Raw genomic sequence first — 21,267 nt, 5'->3', positions numbered from 1 at the left:
GCTTCCTTCATTTAGCATATTTATTTTGAGATTCATCAATATTGTTGCCTGTAACAATGGTTTATTCCTTTTTATTACTACATAGTATTCCATACTACACTTCATCCATTTCCCCACTGATGGGCGTTTAGGTTGTTTCCAGTTTTTTTGGCTATTATGAATAATGCTGCTATGAGTCTCTATGTGGACATATATTTTCACTTCTTTTGGGCACATATCTAAGACAGGGATGGCTGGGATCATATGGTAGTTTAACTTACATTAGCTACCATTTTCCATTCCAACCTGTAGTGTCAGAGTCCTGGCTGATTCAAGTCCTTGCAAACACTTACGTAAATTCAATTATTTAAATTCTAACTATTTTACCGGGTATATAGTGGTATCTCATTGTGCTTTACTTTGTATTTCCCTAATGACTAATAATATTAAGCAACTCTTTCATGTGCTTATTCGCCATCTGTATGTCTTCAGTAAAATGTGCCTTTTTCCCATATTTATTGTGGTGTTACATTCTATATATTACATATTTTTCTATATTTTACATTTTTTTTACAGTAAGCATACTTTCCAGATGTAGGTCTGAAGACCCATCTCTTGTTGTGTTTCCTTTTGGGGCTTGACAGGTATGAAACAGCCATTATACAACAGGGCTACTGTTTCAAAATTTTATATTATTTTCTCATTTTTGACTCCCTAAGTACAAGACCTCTGCCCTAGTTTTGTACTCCACCTGCTTGGGGGTGGAACTAGGGGAGAGGAGGTTAGAATTTTTAACAGGAGGAATGCCACAATATAGACCCAAGTAATATTCAGCACCTGTCATTCAAAAATAGGATGACATAGCCAAGACAGTATGCTTTGCAAGCCATGCAACTGTCTCGAGAATTTGCCTGAATTTAACCTTCATTTTTGTATAGCAACAGACTGGAATACTTAGCTCAGATAACTCTCCTTTAGTGTACTGGAGGGAGATACCCTAGCCCTCCAGGAAGAGCTATCTGGGCTCAGAAAGAAGGAAGATATGACTTGAGGAAAGTTGCGTGGGGGAAGTCTATTCCTTTAGCAGCTTAGAGACGGTGGGAAAGTGAAAGGTTGGTGGGAGAAGCTGGAGAGCAAAGAAATCAGAAGAGGCTCTTACGTTTTTCTTACTTTGGGTCTTTGTTGCTTCAGACAAGTGAAGTTAGCATAGAGAGAAAAGAACTATTGCTCTGCTCCCCACTTACGGTTCTAGGAAGGAATCTCTTAGACTATCCCCCACTGCTGCCACCTTCTCCTCACCTGGGACATGGGCCACAAACTATAATATAGTGTGGTCAAGCAGAGCAAGCCTTTCTCTGACGTTGGTATCCTTTCCCTTCCCTTCCTTCTTTCCCTCTCTTTCTTTGTTTTTAACTTCAGCTTTGGTGACATATATAATTGGCATACAAAATTGTAAGATAGCTAAAGTACACATCATGGTGATGTGATATATGTATATATTGTGAAAGGATCCCCCCATTTAATTAACACATCCATCACCTCACATATTTATATTTTGTTGTTGTTGAAAACATCTTAAGTTCTGCTCTCTTAGCAAATTTCAATTATATACAGTGCAATCAACTATAGTCATCATGTTTTCCATTAGACCTGTAGACTTTATTCATCTTATAGCTAAAAGTTTGTATCTGTTTACCAATCTCTTCCTATTTCCCCTTGAGATTTTGCTTTCTTAAGCCACTCTTGGCTGGGAAGCTTTCCAAGGGCAGTCACTGTGGTGGAGGTGAGAGGGCCCCACCCTGAGTGTTATGGATCAGCCAGCCAGAATTGAGGTGGAATGGGAAAGCCAGAGGGCTCTACGTTCAGTGAGACTGAACCATGAGTCACTGCCCTGGTGGCTGACTTCCACTGTGAATGTCAACAGGTCAAGCACTATGTCAGAAGAGATAAGAACATCTCTCTCTCTGGAGACCAGAGGCAGAAGACATTTCATCTAAGCACCATGGCTTTATTTCACCTCCATGAAGTCACAGATGCCACTGTTCCCCAGGCTTCAATGTGCACATAAAGCACGGGGATCTTGTGAAAATGTAGATTCCAATTCGGTAGGTCCAGGGTAAAGCCTGAGAATCTGCATTTCTAATAAGTTGTTTAGGTGATGCCCATATTGCTGCCACACAGAGAAATAAGAACATTAGCCACACCTCTTACCCCAGACATTTGGACATCATCTTTTGCAAAGAAGCAGAAAGATGGGGGAGGCTACATGAAATTCAGGGCCATTATGGGGGCCCCACAAAGGCAATATGTTAGAAAAATCAATGACTGAGCCCAAAAGCAAAAGGAAGGAAGGCACTGGCAAAATGTGCTAGCCATATATGTATTAGAGAAGCCTATTCAAGAAATAGGTTGAAATTTGAGAATGACAACAACTGCTACTCCGTCAGGCTGTTCTAAAAGGAACAGGGGAATAAGAGTGGGCAACACTGAGGGCATGCTCCACTGCTGAGGAAAAATAAGTGGCAGAATAAAATATTTCTACTGCCAGTGAAGTGACAGAAGTTACTTCAGGCCTGAAAATTCCAAAGTCTAAGGAAGGGCAGGGTTTTGAGAAAGAGTGTTGGTTGGAGTCTCGGTCCTCACTAGGTCCCTAGGGCTGCTGGCTTCAGAAACATCAGTAGCACCTCCAGTCAGCAATCTGCAAGGATGACTCTCCAGGTGAATGAAACAAATGAGATGCAGGGAAAAGCTTCCCTAGGAGGCAGAACTGCTTGCTGAGTGAAGACTGGCAGTAGTAGCGGTAGGAGCCAGTGGGGAACAGGTTAAAAAACAATGCCTTGGGATCTTGTTGGTAATGGAAAAATACAGAAATGAGATCAGAAGCAGGGTCCATGGAGAAGCAGGGCTCTCAACTGGGCTTGCAGACTTGTCAGCTGCAAAATATGCGCGGTCCTGCTCACGGGCATGTGGTGGCAGTGACATGAACTGAGTGAGTAATTAGGGAGTCTAATCCAGAAAGCAAGAGAGGCTGTAGCACTGTTGGCAAATATTACTCAAAATCCATCATTTATAACATAGGATAGAGGATTTATCTGCATTGTAAGCAGATGCGGTCAGTACCAAATCCCGTCTTTCTACAAATTACTAGTTTAGTACTTCTAATCAAATAATTTCAATTACGTTTTTGTCCTTGGTGTAATTTCTGGCCACTGGTACTATCACTTGTTTTCTTTATCTCTGGGGAAGGAGCTTAAAGAAACACAAGAAAATATTTGTTTTTAATAGTGCACATGACAGTTATCCAAGATAGATTCTATTTATTCTTTCATGCCCAATAAAAGGAGAGCTATATGCTAATATACATATGGGGCTGTAAGGAGGAACTGCAGAGGATAAGTAGTGGTTCTCAGTGGGAGGCAATTTTTTCCCTTAGTGGACATTTGGAAATGTCTGGAGACATTGTGATTGTTACAAATGTGGCAGAGGAGGGTCACTCCTGGCATCTAGGGGGTGGAGGCCTGGGATGCTGCTAAACATTCTACAATGCAAAGGACAGCCCCCACAACAAAGAATTATCCAGCCCAAAATGTCAATAGTGGCAAGGTTGAGAAACCAGAAGACAGATGTGATGCGGAGGCAAGGCAATCCCTTTTACAGTATTATCTTGTGTAGTTAAAGCTATACTTGGGCAGAGTTGTCTTCTGGGAGAAGGGAAAAAACTCCATCCCTCCATCCTGCCCAGTGAGAACATGGCCTTTTCTCTGTGTGGGGATGCACGACAGCACAAACAACTATGCTGGAGATGCTGTGAGAATGCTCATGATCTTCCTTGGCTGTGCCTCAGAGCTTGGCAGGGGCAAGTGACAGTATACATATACCTCAGCTGTGAAAGAGATGACTACAGTTACTGTTTCTAATCATTCAGATAGACAAAAGGATTCCAAACTATGTGTGCTGATTGCATTTTCACTAGAGCTTTAAGATATGCATCCCTTTGTGTCTATGTGATAGAAGATGATGGCCTTATTATAGTGGTATAAGTCTATTTCATATGTGAAATAGATCTCTTCATTCTTCTGTCACCTATGTGATATTGTGAGCATATTTTTAAAAATATTTTCCTTTTTAAAAACCATTTGAGGTGGCCACTGTTTAAGATGCCTACCTTAGGGGTGCCTCAGTGGCTCAGTTGGTTAAGCATTAGACTCGTTCTTTATGAGATTTTTTTAAAGTTTATTTTTGAGAGAGTGAGCAAGCAGGGGAGGAACAGAGAGGGAGACAGAATCCCAAGCAGGCTCTGCCCTGTCAGCACAGAGCCTCATGTGGGGCTCGAATTCACGGAACTGTAAGATCATGACCTGAGCTGAAATTAAGAGTTGGACGCCCAACTGACTGAGCCACCCAAGCATCCCTAGCATTCGACTCTTGATTCCGCCTCAAGTCATGATCATAAGGTTCATGAGTTCGAGCCCTACGTCAGGCTCCATGCTGAGAGTGCACCACCTATTCGGGATTCTCTCACTCCCTCTCTCTCTTAGACCCTCCCCTGCTTGGTCTTTCTCTCAAAAATAAATAAACATTTAAAAAAGATGCCTACCTGAAACTTCCTACTGTAATTAGAAGCTAACCGTTAAAGATGGAGGAAGCAATATAGCTGCTGAAGTGATTTTTTTTTTTTTTATCCCAGAGGCAGGTGTTACCACCTCATTGCTTCACTGGGCTAAATTATGAGCTTTTCTTACTGACTCTCCTTTCATAAACTTTCATTCTTTCTTTCCTCTCACATTGTCTATTCTTACTGGCTCATCCTTTAAAAACTTCCTCTTGCACATATTTCCTCTATCATTTTTTAAAAAAAATCCCTTTATTTTGTTCTCCTTTTAAAACTTCTTTTCTCTCTATTCCTTTTCCTTCTCCCTTCTGCTTCCTTTCCCTCCTCTTCCCTGCCCTATCCTATCCTGCCCATCCTCCTATCCTGCTCTATCTATCCTCTCTTGCCCTATCTTATCCTGCCCTGCCCTATCCTATCCTATCCTATCCTATCCTATCCTATCCTATCCTGCCCTATCCTATCCTGCCCTATCCTATCCTGCCCTATCCCATCCTGCCCTATCCCATCCTATCCTGTCCCATCCTATCCTATCCCATCCCATCCCATCCCATCCCATCCCATCCTATCCTATCCTGCCCTAACTTATCCTATATCCTATTTTGCCTCATCCTATTCTATCCTGCTCTATCCTATCTTCCCCTGCCCTATTCTATCTTATCCTGTCCATCCATCTTCTTTCTTTTACTCTCTATTTACTGGCCCATGTCCAAAAAGTTTTCCATTTCTTTTCTTTCCCTTTCTAACTCTTTTATGTACTCTTTTTATTGGTTTCTCCTTTTTCTAATCAGTTTTATCTATCTAGGTATCTATCTTTCTATCAATGTATATCCCATCTATCCATCCACCCACCTACCCACCCATCCCTTTACCTACCTAGATATCTATCCATATTTATTACATTGTATTTTATTGACTTTTATGTGTTTTATTGAAGTATAGTTGACATACACTTGACTACTACTTTGTAAATCCCCCATCATTCACAATGCACTTGCTTTACTTATTGGCTCCTCCCCCTCCCATTGTCTCCCTCTCTCCTTTAACACTTTCCCCTACTGACTCATTGCTCATAAACTTGTCTTTTTTCCCTTATTTCCTACTTCTGCTCTGTCTTCCTTCCTTTCACCCTCCCTCCCTTCTCTTCGCTACATTCCTTTTGTATCTCTATCCTCATCCCCACCCTGTCCTTCCTGTCTTCATTTCTCCCTCCCTCCTTCCCACTGCCCCCATTTTCCCTGCACTACCTCCCTCTTACCTTTTTACCCCTTCCTTCATTCCTTCCTTCTTCCCATTCTTCCTTTATTCACTTTGCACTGGTTCCACTTCCAGACCTTTTTCCTTTTCTTCTCTCCTCTCTTTCTCTCTCATCCTACCTTTTTCACATATTCTCCTCTGGTGTCTTCTACCTTTTATTATCTATCTACCATTTACCTACCTATCATCTAGCTGTCTTCCTTCCATCTTTATTTTTATTTTTATCTGACTTTTGTTAGATCTCTTTCTCTCTGTCCTCTACTCTGTACATCATGTTTTACTAGCTCCTCCTTTTCAACTTCTCTGTCTCTCTAATATTCTTTCTTCTTTTTGTTTTACTATTTTCCTAGTCTCACCCCATTTTAGAATATTCCTCTCTTTCTTGCCTTCCTTCTCTCCCTCTCCACACCCCCTCCCTCCCTTCTACCTTTAGATCTTCATCAACTGTCTCTAGGTCTCTTTCTTACTCCTTTTGCTGTCCTCCTCTGGATTGCTTTGCCTTCTTTTGGTGAACCTGCACCCCTGCCTTCTCTCCTCCTTCCCTCCCTCCGTCCCCACCCCTACTTCCCTGCCTTCCCTCTCTCCTCATATCCCCACCTCACTTCCTTTCTTCTCTTTTTTCCTGCTGCTTTACTCCCTCCTTCCCTCCATTCTTCATATACTCCTTTTTTACTGGTTCTCCTTGTAAACTTTTTTTTTTTTTTTTTTCCTCTTCAGGGAGCCTAGGTAGCTCAGTTGGTTGAGCGTCTGACTTTGGCTCAGGTCATGATCTCATGGTTTATGGGTTCCGGGCTTTGTGCTGACAGCTCAGAGCCTGGAGCCTGCTTCAGATTCTGTGTGTCTCTCTCTCTATCTGCCCCTCCCCCACTCATGCTCTGTGTCTCTCTCCTTCAAAAATAAATAAAAACATTAAAAAATGAATAAACTTTGTTTCCCTTCATACTCTCTCCTGTTATCTTAAAAAATTTTTTAAATATTTATTTATTTTTTAAATACAGAGAGACAGAGCACAAGTGGGGGAGGGGCAGAGAGAGAGGGAGAGACAAAATCCAAAGCAGGCTCCAGGCTCTGAGCTGTCAGCACAGGGCCTGGCATGGGGCTTGAACTCAAGAACTAGGAGATCATGACCTGAGTTGAAGTCGGACGCTTAACCGACTGAGCCACCCAGGTGCCCGTTCTCCTGTTATCTTTTAATATTGTCTTTTGTATGAGGTCCTCCTCATAAAATCCTGTCTGCCTATATACCTGGTTTCCATCTATCTAACCACATTTATTTTTACCTGACTTCTCTTTAGATCTCTCTACCCTCCATTCTTCACTTCCTCCGCCTTCCCTCCTTTCTTCAGATCTTTACTCACTCCATTTCTTTCACTGCCTTTTTCTTTCTTTTCTTTCCTTCCTTTCCCCTCCTGCCTTTTCATCCTTCCTTCCCTCATTTCTTTCTTCCTTCCTCCTATTTCCTTTGTTATCTCCACCCAACCACTCACGCACTCACTCTCTATTTCCCGTCTGTGTTCCTTCATTTGGTTTTCCCACCTTCCTGTGTTCATTCCTCTTTTCTTTCTCCTTCCCCCTCTTTCCTCTTTTTCTTTTCTTCCTGCCATTCTTCTACTCTCTTTTTACTACTCCTCTTTTTAAACTTTTTTCCCCTTTCCCCTCTTTCTTTATACATCTTTGTCCTGTCTTCACTGCTGCTTCCTCCTATTTAAAATCAGATCTTTCTACCTATACACCTGCCTAGCTGGCTGGCCATCGATCTGGCTATCAATTCCCTGTATCTTTATTTTACATTCTTTCTTTTACTGTCTTCTACTTTTTAAATCTCTTGCACACTACACAATTGTACTTAATTTTTTTAAATTAATTTATTAATTTAATAATTAATTAATTAATCTCTGAGAGACAGAGACAGTGCAAGTGGGGGAAGGGCAGAGAGAGACAGAGAGAGAGAGAGAGAGAGAGAGAGAGAGAGAGAGAGAATCCCAAGCAGGCTCTACACTGTCAGTGCAGAGCCCAATGCAGGGCTCGAACTCACAAACCTTGAGATAATGACCTTAGCCGAAATCAAGAGTCAGATGCTTAACCCACTGAGCCACCCAGGCACCTCTGTACTTGATTATTTTACTGGTCTTCCTTGATACTCTCACATCTGTCTCTTGCAAATAACTTTTCCCTACTGACTCATCCTATACAAACTTTACTTCCTTCTTTCCTTTTTCTTGCTCCCTCCCTTCCTTTCTCTTTTTAGTGGCTCCTTATAACAATTTCTTTCCTTCTCTCTCCTTTTGTTTTCTTTTTGTCCAGTCTTACTACTGGTTTTTTCTATTTGAAATCCTGTCTGTCTGTCCATCCATCCATCCCCCCCCCCACTACTGCTGAACTGTCTCATCAGTTTACCTATCTTTATTTTACTCTAAGTGACGTCTTTTTACATTTTTCCCTCTCCCTGCCTTCCTCAATTGTACTTATTTTCACTGTAGCTTCTGCTTTTAAACTCCTGTGTCTCTTACTCTTATATCTTGTTATTTTTTTTACCAAGTTTCCTAGCCTCATCCCTTTCAAAATTCTTTGCTTTCCTTTTCCTTCCCTCCCTTCCATCTTTTCTTCCCATCTTAAGCTGTCATAACTGCTTCCTATAATGTCTTCCTATTTATCTTTTCTTACACTCCTTTTTTTAGTGGACTGTACTTTTAAAGTCCAGTCTTTTCTATATCTATGTATCTCTGTATCTATTTTATTTGACTGTATTTGTTAACTAATTTCTTCTTTTTAGACCTTGATTTCCTCCTCCTGTCCATGATTGTACTTAATTTTCTCACTAGCTTCTCCTTTTCAGCATCCTCATGCTGTCTTTCATGTTCACACTCTTTGTTACTCCTTTTCCCAGACTCTTCCCTTTTAATAGATATATTTACTTCCTGTCCCTTCCTTCTCTTAATCCCACCCCGCTTCAGTCCCCTATTTGTTTTACTCTCATTATATTCACTACTGTAAATTATTCTTCCCTTTTCCCTCTATTTTGTGTCCTGTCTTTATTACTGGCCTCTCTTTTTAAAAAATCAGTTCTATTGGGAAACCTGGGTGGCTCAGTCAGTTAAGTGTCTGACTTCGGCTCAGGTCATGATCTCAAGGTTTGTGAGTTTGAGCCCCACATCAGGCCCTGTGCTGACAGCTCAGAGCCTGGAGCCTGCTTCATATTCTGTGTCTCCTTCTCTCTCTTGCCCCTTCCCCATTTGTTCTTTCTCTCTCAAAAATAAGCATTAAAAATATTTTAAAAAATCAGTTCTATGTATCTGTATATGAATTTATGTAAGGATATATGAATTAATTGTATATGAATGTATGTATTTAAGTATATATGAATTGATTGATCCATCCATCTAATTTTAAAGTATTTAAAAAAATTTTTTTAAAGTTTATTTTATCTCACGAACCGTGAGATCATCACCTGAGCTGTGATCAAGAGTCAGACACTAAACCGACTGAGCCACCCAGGTGCCCCTAATTTTAATGTATTTTTAAATTGACTTATTATTTATTTTAAAATATTTAAATGGTGGTTCCACACCACCAGCACAAAGCCTGACGTGGGGCTCGAACTCATGAAACCATGAGATCATGACCTGACCTGAAATCAAGAGTTGGAGGCTTAACCAATTGAGCCAATCAGGCACCCCAACTTCTTTAAAAAAATTTTTTTAAGTAAGCTCTATGCCCAACGTGGGGCTTGAACTTATGACCCCAAGATCAAATCATGTGCTCTACCGACTGAGCCAGGCAGGCGCCTCTGAACTGACTTTTTTAGATGACTCAAACTCCTTTGTCTCTCACTAGACTCTCTGTGTCAAACTCCTTTGTCTCTGTGAGAGACTCTGTGTCTCTCACTCTATTTTTATTCTGCTTTGTCCCACTGAATTATCCTTTTTAAACTTCTTTCCTCTCCATCTTCCTTTCTTTCTCCCTCTTTGTTCCTGTATTTTCCCCCTGTATATCTGTTTCTTCTTTCTTTCACTCTTTTTTCTTTGCCTGTTTGTCTTTCTCCTTCTAGTCTTTTTGTTTTGTTTCTTTGCTTTTGTTTTCCTCCCACCCACCTCATCTAGTGTGTGTGTGTGTGTGTGTGTGTGTGTGTGTGTGTGTGTGTGTGTTTTCTTACTGGTTTATTTTGTTCAGTTTTCTTTCTTTTTCTCTCCTATTCATTCTTTCCTTCTCTTCTTCATTTCATTTTTTTCTTTTTGTACCATTTTTTTCTTACTGCCTCTTCCTTTTTAACCTTTGGTTCTTACTTTTTATCTATTTCTGTTTTGTGCTTGGTATATTTTAAATGTCTCTTCTTTTGTCTCCTTTAAAAAAACCTAAAAAAATAAAAATTGGAAATGAAAAATCCTTTTTCCCCCTCTCTTTCTCTTACTAGTTTGCTCTCTTACTGTTTTGTATAATCTTACTGGTCCTGAGTTGAAATGTTTTCTTCCATTTTTATAAATATTTTTCTTGGGGCGCCTGGATGGCTCAGTCGGTTAAATGCTTGACTTTGGCTCAGGTCATGATCTCGCAATTTGCAGGTTTGAGCCCCACGTCAGGCTCTGTGCTGACGGCTCAGAGTCTGGAGCCTGCTTGAGATTCTGGGTCTCCCCCTCTCTCTGCCCCTCCCCCTGCTCATGCTCTGCATCTCTCTCTAAAAAATAATAAACATTTAAAAAATAAATAAAAATATTTTTGTCTCTCTCTCTGTTTCTCTCTCTTTTTTGGTAATGTTTTCGTTTACTGCTCCTTTTCTCTGTCTCTCTCTCTCTGTCTATATATATATGTATCTTTCTCCTTCTGTGTTGTATTTTTTTATACTGTCTCCTTTTACTGGCTCCTTTTTAAACCTGTAGTGCAGGCGGTGTTGTCTACTGAATCACTTTATAGAAGCGTTGAATTTTTTTATATATATATAATAATATTGTGCGTGTATGTAGATTCTTTACAACTTGAGCTGTAACTAGGAGGTGCCTTGCATAGTGCTTGGCACAGGTAGTGTGGGCTTCTAGGATTTCCCTTTGCAAGGGGCCTGTGACCTCTCTGTATAAGCACATAGAGATTTTTTTTTATAAAGCCACCATATTTAATATATAGATATTCATCTTCCACTTAGCAACTTTATCATTTATTGTTTCTCTCTCACCTTCTCTTTTGTCTTGTCCTTTGTTTTCATTTATACTTCCCCCTGGTTCTTCTCTCTTAAGGTCATCCTTTTGCATTTTTTGTAAATGATAAGCGATTTTTTTCTCTAGAAGTGCTTGTTTCTAAATATTAAAAAATACATTTAACATTTAAAAATTGAACAGCAACTTGCCACTGGAAATGCAAAACAGATATTTCAAATATGATGGTCTACTTGAAGGGTGCCCTCATTCCTATTTTGAGATTTCTGAAGTCACAATGAGTACAAAGCTAGGAAGGCAGTAAGGGTGAGTTTCCTTTTGTTGTCCAACATGAAGAATATATTGTAACAACTAGATCCAATTTAACTCATTGCCCACTTTCTGGACACTGGTCCCATTTCAGACCAACCCTTGAAGTCCAGGTTCAGACCAGACTGGGTCTCTCCATCAATAGCTATCCTCATGAGTTTAGGCCACTTTTGATAATTCACACTTTAATTATCAAAATTGGCAAAAGCTTTTTCTCAAATAGCCCAAGTTACTGGTAAAAGCTCACTCTACCTTCCGGTGGGCTTCCTCCCAGAGTTTATGACGTTGTTCCTCAATTCGGGCTTCTCTTTTTACTTCTTCTCCAATCTTGTTTAGAAGAAGCATTTCTTTTGTCTTCCATCCCTAAGGAACACAATATTATGGTAGTTAGCAGAGGGTTTTCTTTCATTATCTTTTTCTTTTTTTGTATTTTGTCAATAAGCAAATTAGATCAAGTCAAGGGCCTTACAGAAATCGAGTCAACCATAATAAAAATCTTACATTGGCTTTAGAATGGGCTTCTTTTACCACTTTTCATTGGGAATATGTTGGCGAATGCAATTGAATGGCAAAAGGAAGATAATTATTTTGCTATTGGAAACTTAATTCAAGTATAAGCCTGGCTCCAAAGATGGGTCTAAAAAGATGTTGACAAGAGGGTTTTCTCTTATTGACTAAGGGGTATATCATATGTAATCGGTTGCTCTTAAATATATTTTGACAGAGAAATAAATAGGCTTGTCTGAACTTCGAGAGAATACAGGCATGATAATTTTTCACTAGAGTTAATATCTAAAACTTTCAGAGCAGAAAGTGACTAGAAATGCAATGGATATATAATTTGTGGTGTCAATCTCACTATGTTAAGTGAAATCTTGTCCATTATAACTGATAAAAAACAGTGGTTTATTCCTTAAATTATTGTTATTTTTAATAGTGGTTTATTTTTTAGACCTGAAATAGCTTCAGGTAATATGGTGGGATTGCTAAAAAATGTTTACCAATGAAACAAACATATGAAATTTCCCCTTCAATGTTTAAAATTTGGTTTTCCTCACCTCTTCAATTTGTCTACGGAGACTAAGTTTTCTTCTAATGTGGTCCTGATGTTGTAGTTCTTCTTCCTTCATCCGGAATGTGCTCTGCTTTTCTGCCGTGTGCTCAACCTTGTCTAATTCCTTACTAATCATATCTAAATATCTAAGTAAAAGTGCAAATATAAGTTAAAGTAAATTGGGTGTTTTCCTTATGATGATATTATCTATTTTGATATTCCCAAACCACCTTCTGGGTTGTTTTTGTTTCTTAAATACAGGAAATGTAGAGTTTTTCAGGGACCTTTAAGCTCACCTGAGCCACTAACTCACCATGCTATACTAATTTTACCAGACTCTGTTATACAAGTCTCTTATTGTGGCTGGGACAATGGCAAAATATGGAACAGAGTGATTAAAAACATTTTACACAGAGATTATTTATAGCTCAGCAGTTTGAGGAACATGAATTTCCAAAGGCAGCTGAAATCAGCTTAAAGACTAACTTCAAAACATAAGTCAATTTGAATTTCCTTTAAAAATAAGTGGGTAAAGGGTGCCTGGGTGGCTCAGTTGGTTAAGTGTCCAAATCTTGATTTCGGCTCAGGTCATGATCTCGAGGTTGTGAGATCGAGCCCTGTGTTGGGCTCCATGCTGAGCATGGAGCCTGCTTGGGATTCTCTCTCCCTCTCTCTCTCTGCCCCTCCACTTGTATGCTCTAAGTAAATAAACAAACAAACAAACAAACTTTAAAAAATTACAAAAAAAATAAGTGGTTACTGGTCTCTCTGTAATTTCCAAGTCCTTGAATGACCTTCCATGTATAGAGAGATCTGCAGATTACCAGTCTGGGACTTTGGTAGATCAGCATGTATTCTAGCATATCATGACACGAATCCATGGAATTTAAGAGGCAAGGGAAGGGTGACTGGCCCTCACCCCTGGCAAAGGACAAAGAGAAAGAACTAGAACTCATCTCTGCCTCCTAGGGCATGGGTTTGGCCGCTGAATGGTAATAGTGCACATGTGTGGGTAATAGCTGAATGAACACACACAGTTGGTGGGGGAACAACACCTGTTTGTATTAGCATCAGCTGAAGTTATAGGAACTTTCCCTTTTTGACCCTGAAGTACTTTCCTTAAATGTAATTTAGAAACATGCTGAACACATCTCTCTCTCTGCTACTATGGACGTGGGTTTCCCAGGCTTAGGGATTTGTACTTTAGATTTCTTCAAATATCAGTTTTGCCCACCTCTTGGGTTTCTGGTGGCTCCAGTTTCTCAGGAAGAAACTCTCCTCCCAAGCCTTGGCACCAGGGTTCCCAAAACCTGTTACCTCTTAATCTCCTTTTCCTTTTTCTCCATGTTGAAAACTATAGGGGGTTAAATAGTGTCTAATACTTTTTTTTTTTATCCTGCTTTCAATGATTTCTGGTAGTTTTACAACTTCCTGGGGTCTATAGTATGTCCATGAAATATGCATTAACTTCAGTCGTACCTGTGTTTTATTACCAGCTCTTGGTCTGGAGTTGTGTGTGTACCTTCCTGTAACAGCCATTCTTGGAATTGTGCGTTTCCATAACTGTCATAGGCTTTCTTGGTTTCATTCAATTTATTTACTTGTTTTTCAATGATTTTCTGAGAGAGAAAAAAAATTAAGGTCTTTATACTGGCTGGAAATAAACCTGTCCTTTGGTATGCCTTCTTGAGTTTAGGGCTTAGTAAACCTCCTGTACTTTACAAATGGTTAATTCTGTTAACCTGCATTTCAGTCTAATGTGGCTCCATTCAAGATAAGTGAAAATTTCTCTCTGTAAATTAAAGGCAAAAGTCTCATCTTTATTTCTTATAGATCTCTAGAGATCTTATTTGATTTGTTACCTTAATAATTTTAGGTCAGGCTATTGTAAGTAGATATTCTGCAGAGGACCAAACCTTTCTCCTAAATCCTACATAAAAACTATCTTTACAGGCCCCAAATAAAACAAATTTAAGTATTAACTTACTTGTTCTTTTATATAGTTTCTTTCAAAGTCTAATTTTAAAGTAGTAAGATACTGCCTGTACTTATTCAATTCTTTCAAAGTACATATGACCTATAAAAACAAAACCGAAAACCAAATGTATAAACAGAAAATTGTGACAGTCATAAAGCTTTACAGAGAAAAGTGTCATAAGAACATTCATTTTAGTAACAATTTTGGGATCAAGGGTAATAACAGCACATTTTGGTAGTAATTTGGAAAGTGGTATCTAAAACTGCTGTATCACCGGGGCGCCTGGGTGGCGCAGTCGGTTAAGCGTCCGACTTCAGCCAGGTCACGATCTCACGGTCCGTGAGTTCGAGCCCCGCGTCAGGCTCTGGGCTGATGGCTCAGAGCCTGGAGCCTGTTTCCGATTCTGTGTCTCCCTCTCTCTCTGTCCCTCCCCCGTTCATGCTCTGTCTCTCTCTGTCCCACAAATAAATAAAAAAACGTTGAAAAAAAAAATTAAAAAAAAAAAAATAAATAAAACTGCTGTATCACCAGGAAATATCTATCTAAATAATATTATTTCAATAATATGGTTCACATCATAATCAGAAATTTATTATTCCCAATGAATTTGTTATTAAAACACCAGTATAATAATGACATTTAATATCCTCCCCCCAATTTATTTCATTATGCTGTTTTCTGCTAGGTTTTTGTCTCTAGTCTTCTCAAAAGGTATATGAAATATTCCTTGATAGGTATACTGTGCCATTATTACTTTTAGAACAAGAGGAAAGGCACTACAATACAGCTGGGAGAAAATACACAAATAAATATGTGTGTATGGATGTCTTTACATATTTGAATCATTTGGTGCTTGTCTTTTGCTGTTATCAAAGAAAAAAGGTCAAGTAGGAACAAGTAGTCTTATTTGGAAATCCAAATACTGAGTAATTGAATTCTCTAATAAATATTCTTTACTGTCTATCCAAAGTTGATACAAGCTCCTAGTGAAGAACAGAACCAAGTGTCTATCAAGTCCCTAGACTTCTGCTAGTTAAAAGGAAGTAGGCTTCAACCTACTTTATTATTGTTGGTGATGTAGCCGCCCTTCTTTAATCTCTTTAGGATATCTTTTCGCTTATAGTATGCTTTTAAATGTGGATCATGCAGACTTTTATAGCTGGTTTCCAAAAGTCGGCAATAAGGATCAGTCAGGTTAAAGTCGTAAGAAGGCTGGTAAAGCTGCAAACACACAGATTCAAAAGTATTACATATGTAAAATGGATGAAATTGCACTTTTAAACCTCAATTTGTTGAACTGACTAGGTTGTTCAGTGAAAATAAAGCATGCAAGCAGAACCTGAAGTGAGGGAATGTGGACAGGGGGTTGATTTAGGTTAATCTCACTGCCTTTCTCTTTCTCTCTTCTCTACCAAAGCTGTCTTTAGGCTGGAGGTAGGTGATAGCCTCAACCTCTGTCCAATTAATGAACAGTGATGTGTCGCCCTAAGAGTTCCTGCAAGGCAGGTAGGATGCTTCATATGTGGGCAGGGGGTAAGACAAGAGGGGAATGATAGAGTTCTAGCTTTCTTTTTAGATTTAAAAGCTTCCTTTGTAAGTTTCTGACTGCTTGATTGTGCTAGCCTCTTGTCTTTCTTAAGGGACCTATATCAGGAAACTGGATTCACTGACTACCAATGTTTCTTTACAAAGGCAAAGAAAGACATCCTTCTGGGCAATGATTTAATTTACAGTGGGACTAGATAAGAAGCCCACATCTTTCCTAGAAAAGAAATGATCAGCAGTTGATGGCAGTTGAAACAATGCTGCAATTAGCAGATTGGTTATAGCTTCTTCTTTTAGATGTTGACTTTTGTTGGTAACAGACATATGTTGACCAACCCTGGGCTACTGACCTATCAAGAAAGAATCAAATCCATTTGTTGAAGCCAGGGTTAAGTTTTCTATTGTCAATTAAAATGATTGGTTTCCCTGAACTGAAGAATCTATTATAACATCACTACCTGCCAGTGGGAGGTCACAGGGAAAAATTTTAAAAGTATGGAAATTGTTCTTTTAACAGGTTATCTTTTCTTGAAAGCAGAATGTCTAAGTTAATTGGCAAAGTTTTTACTATTAACTTTACAACAAAGGCAACTTAAGGAGTTTGTGAACAGTTGCTATCTTAGTATACTAATAAGCAAATTAATTTATAAACAAATTACTTGAGAATAAGTTTGGTATCAAAATGTTGGAAGTATAGGATCACTTGTCAGGTTTGGATTAGTGCATAGCTAAAGATATGTAGGTTACATTGTTACATTTTAATCTGATTGAAAACAAGACAGTTGGATACTATAATTTTGCCTTCCATTTGCTTTCAAAAAAACATGAAAGACCTTTAAATTCCCTGTTTCTGTAGTGATGTGCTTAAGTGGTCTGCAGTTGAGGAAGCTGAAAGGTCAGGTGAAGAACTGTGCCCTGAGTCAGGAGATGGTGGTTCTGGTCTGAACTCTGCTACTATCTACCTGGGACCTTAGATAAATCATAGCTTCACCTTATAAGGTGGTGATGAGGGTAAAATGAGTTAAAAAAAAACACCTAATGGTGTAAATATAAAGTCTTACTTTCTTGAGGAGATCCTGTTAAAAGACAAAGATCCCACAAAGTTAGTCTTCGGGGGAGTTGAATGCAGTGCTTGATCATGATTAAATGCATATATTTTGGGGGTAATCAATATAATACAGAGATAATCAGTGTAATTGAGTATAGGAAAAAACCCTGGAAATAAGAAGTAGCTAACAAGTGAACAGCAGGAACAGTATAGAAATATAACAAATAGAAGATAACTGAGGAAAAAAACCAACAGATAGGGCTACAGTTATAAACTAAAATGGAATGTTACTACTAGTATTGAAATAGGGTTTGAATATGTTTTAGGAAAGCTAATTTGTGGGAGTGTGACTCAGTCAATTTCTGTGAGATTGACATATATTTAGTAGAACATTATGCGTTTTCAAAAGAGAAACTCTGTTGTTTTCTACCAGTAAAACCTAAAAAAATCCTATATATTAGAAAAGTATCCGAAATACCAAGAAGCCCCTACTCATCCTTGATGACATACTAGACCGTGCAAGAATAAGGATGTCAGGATTATTCCTGTAAAACCTTTTGCTATTGTGATGAAAGCACACCCTCAGCTAGAAAGTTCTGAACCTCCTTCAGGCTTGGCCTAAATTAAGGACAGAGGCAGAGGACTTAAAATGTGTAACAATGTAAGTGCAGCACACTGAATCACTAAAAGTGCTGATTCAGTGATAACTAAGATAGTGCAGACCAATGGTATGTAAATTCTAAGGAAAGCTTAGCTCTGTGTTGTGACACTTGTGAAAAGGCTTCTTACGGTAGCTCTTAAAAGACGGCTCAAATTGAAGGTCAAGAAGGAGGGGAGAAAAGTGCATGCCAGGTTGCAGGAGCCAGATGGACAAAGGCACGGAAGTAAGAATTAGCATGATATGTTTAGGTAGGCAGAAAAGACCCCGACCTTTGGGAGCGCAGGCTTTGGTTTGGAACTAAGGATGAACTGGTGGCTGAGGTATATCATGGGTCATTCCATCATTAAAGTGAAGTTCAGACACTACACATTTGAACTCTTTTACCTTCACTTTGTGTGTGAAATTGAAGTTGACTCAAAGCAAAATCATAGCAAGTATTTCAAGTTTAATAGCAAGTTAAAAAGAGTAAAGAAAATCACTTAAGCACTATTAAAACTCAGTTTACCTTTTCACTTATATTTGTAGTGTAGAATACATTGTTGCTTCCTGGGATAACAGGCAGCTTGACCCCAAGAGGAAGATCCAATAGATTAGCTGCTCCGACCTCTGGAATGGGTTCTTTTTGTGAGCCCTGTCAGATACAATGAGAAAGTCTTTTTTTTTTTTTTTTAAGACCTATTCTTTTAGTTTAGATCAATCTACTCACACACATTTCAATGGGCTAATACTTCCACATAAACCAAAGAACCATCCACTCAGGGTTGAAAGAGCCCGCTCTGCTGACGCCCGGGAAAACCTCCCAGCTTCCACGAGTTGCCAGCCATCTCTCTGGACCCCACCCAACGCTGGTCGCGGCCACAGGCAGCACTCCCCACTACCGGCTGCCCCGCCTGGGAGCCTGAAGCTGAGTCTTCAGGCACCCGCCCCTTTCCCCCGCTCGCTCCGCTGAGGTCTCCGCCCCTTCCGTCCGCCCGCCGACCCAAGACTCTGCCCAGGAGCTAGGAGGACGACGACTACACCGCACTAGCCACCACTCACGGTGCCGCACTGCTCTCTGGCGGCAGCTAGGCTGCTGGCGGCCGCCTTAGTGGTGGAGGCTTCGGCAGCCTTATACAGATCCATGGCCGCCCGTCAGCCCCCAGAATGCCGGGGGGCTGGGGCAGCAAGCCCTCTTCGTTTCACCTCTTCACTCACACCTTTCCCGCTCTACGATTAGATCAAGTCTGCGCCGCCACGGTGGTGGTCGCTAGGGTAATGCGTCGTCCAGGCCACGCCCCTCACTGTGTTGCGTCCCACGCTGCAGCATTGTCCTCCCCAACTGGCATAGCTCTCGGCGGGTGGTGGGGGGGGGGGGAGAGGAGCGGGACCACTCACCACTCGCTCTGCTGCCCCAACTTTTGGCGCATGCGCAGGTTTAAGAGCCTCAGCGTTTGGGAGTGGTTCGGAAGTCTGGTGTAACAGGGCGGGGTGGAGATTACGTTTCTCTCTGAAAGCAACACCCCTCATTTAAACTAAATCAGAATGTATCAAGCTTTGTCAGTGGGTAGCTGGCTGTAATTTTTACAATTCTTCCTGGCCCTCCAACAAGCTATGATTCTGTTCAACACATGCCACAAGTAATTGGGTAGTAGACACTAGGGCCAGAGGTTTGGCTTTCCACATTTGCCACCTTTATATGACACCATGACCATGCCACCCCCCTTGCCCTAGGCATACCACCTCTCCAGGTCCCACATAGAGCACAATAATTTTTTTTTTTTTGCCTTAGGGCTCTTCATTTCTCTGGCCTCCTCTCTCTCTTTCTCTCCCTTTTTCCTATTTCTTTCTATCTACCTTCTCATTCGTTTAGCCAACATTTCTTTATATATAGTTGTTTTATTTACTTATTTTTGAGAGAGAGGGCATGAATGAGCAAAGGGCAGAGAGTCAGGGAGAGAGAGAATCCCACGCAGGGTCCCAACTGTCAGCGTGGAGCCCGAAGTGGGGCTCGACCTCACCCAAAGCAGGGCTTGACTCACCAACTGTGAGATCATGACCTGAGCCTAAGTTAGTTGTTTAACCGACTGAATCACACAGGCGCCCCATCCTAGCCAACAATTCTTGAGTGCCTGCTCTATGCCAGACACTACAGGGTGCTGAGGACACACCAGTAAGTAAAACATAGTCCATGCTGCCTAGGAGCTCACTAGACGGCAAATACATTAAGGGCTGAGACTGCTCTTGATGTGTCAGGAGTTTGTACTTTGTGTCCATGGTTTTTATGCATCTTTTTACTGTGATAAAAAAACTGGCATAACATAACATTTACGATCTTAATCATTTTGAAATGTACAGTTCAGTACTGCTAAGTACATTCACGTTGTTGTACGACAGATCTCCAGAAGTTTTTCATTTTCCAAAATTGAAACTCTATACCCATTAAACAAGTCCCCTTTCTTCCCTTCACCTCAGCCGCTGGTAACCACCATTTTACTTTCTGTTTCTATAAATTTAACTACTTTAGATACTTTATATAAGTGGTATAAGTGGAATCACATGTCTTTTTGTGATTGGCTTATTTCACCTAGCATAATGTCCTCAAGGTTTTTTCATGCTACTAGCATGTAGTAGGATTTTTTTTTCTTTTTAAGGCTGAATAATATCACATTGTATGTATACACCACGTTTTCTCTATCTGTGCAACCATCAATGAACATTTAGGTTGCTTCCACCTGTTGGTTATTGTGAATAGTGCTACTATGAACATGGGTGTGAAAATGTGTCTTTGAAACCCTACTTCAAAATTATTTGGCTATCTACCCAGAAGTGGAATTACTGGGTTGTATGATAATTCTATTTTTAATTTTTTGAGGAACCTCCACACTGTTTTCCAGAGCGGCTGCACCAGTTTGCATTCCCACCAACAGTGCAAGAGGTTTCCCGTTTCTCCACATCCTCGCCAGCATCTATAGTCTCCTGATTTGTTCATTTTAGCCACTCTGACTGGCATGAGGTGATATCTCAGTGTGGTTTTGATTTGTACTTCCCTGATGAAGAGCGACGTTGAGCATCTTTTCATGGGCCTGTTGGCCATCTGGATGTCTTCTTTGGAGAAGTGTCTATTCATGCTTTCTGCCCATTTCTTCACTGGATTATTTGTTTTTCAGGTGTGAAGTTTGGTGAGCTCTTTATAGATTTTGGATACTAGCCCTTTGTCCTATATGTCATTTGCAAATATCTTTTCCCATTCCATTGGTTGCCTTTTAGTTTTGTTGATTGTTTCCTTTGCTGTGCAGAAGCTTTTTATCTTCATGAGGTCCCAGTAGTTCATTTTTGCTTTTAATTCCCTTGCCTTTGGGGATGTGTCAAGTAAGAAATTGCTGCGGCTGAGGTCAGAGAGGTTTTTTCCCTGCTTTCTCCTCTAGTGTTTTGATGGTTTCCTGTCTCACATTCAGGTCCTTTATCCATTTTGAGTTTGTTTTTGTGAATGGTGTCAGAAAGTGGTCTAGTTTCACCCTTCTGCATGTTGCTGTCCAGTTCTCCCAACACCATTTGTTAAAGAGACTGTCTTTTTTCCGTTGGATATTCTTTCCTGCTTTGTCAATGATTAGTTGGCCATACTTTTGTAGGTCTAGTTCTGGGGTTTCTATTCTATTCCATTGGTCTATGTGTCTGTTTTTGTGCCAATACCATGCTGTCTTGAT

General features: G+C 40.1%; 1 protein-coding gene across 1 annotated transcript in view; it reads right to left on the bottom strand.

The window, feature by feature from the left end:
* LOC145713701 (fibrous sheath-interacting protein 2-like) overlaps positions 1–18,706 on the bottom strand; it is a 76,263-nt gene extending 57,557 nt beyond the window's left edge. The window contains 8 exon segments of the mRNA XM_081792597.1: positions 11,010–11,130; positions 11,551–11,661; positions 12,357–12,498; positions 13,832–13,971; positions 14,340–14,429; positions 15,390–15,551; positions 18,090–18,215; positions 18,623–18,706. Of these exon segments, the coding sequence (XP_081648723.1) occupies positions 11,010–11,130; positions 11,551–11,661; positions 12,357–12,498; positions 13,832–13,971; positions 14,340–14,429; positions 15,390–15,551; positions 18,090–18,215; positions 18,623–18,706 (976 nt within the window).
* Between the last annotated feature and the right edge of the window lie 2,561 nt (positions 18,707–21,267).

This window comes from Panthera onca, chromosome X (genome assembly GCF_046562875.1).
Source record: "Panthera onca isolate mPanOnc1 chromosome X, mPanOnc1 haplotype 2, whole genome shotgun sequence".
Classification (NCBI taxonomy): Eukaryota; Metazoa; Chordata; class Mammalia; order Carnivora; family Felidae; genus Panthera; species Panthera onca.
The sequence above is the reverse complement of the archived record's forward strand: the minus strand, read 5'-3'. Positions and strand labels throughout refer to the sequence as shown.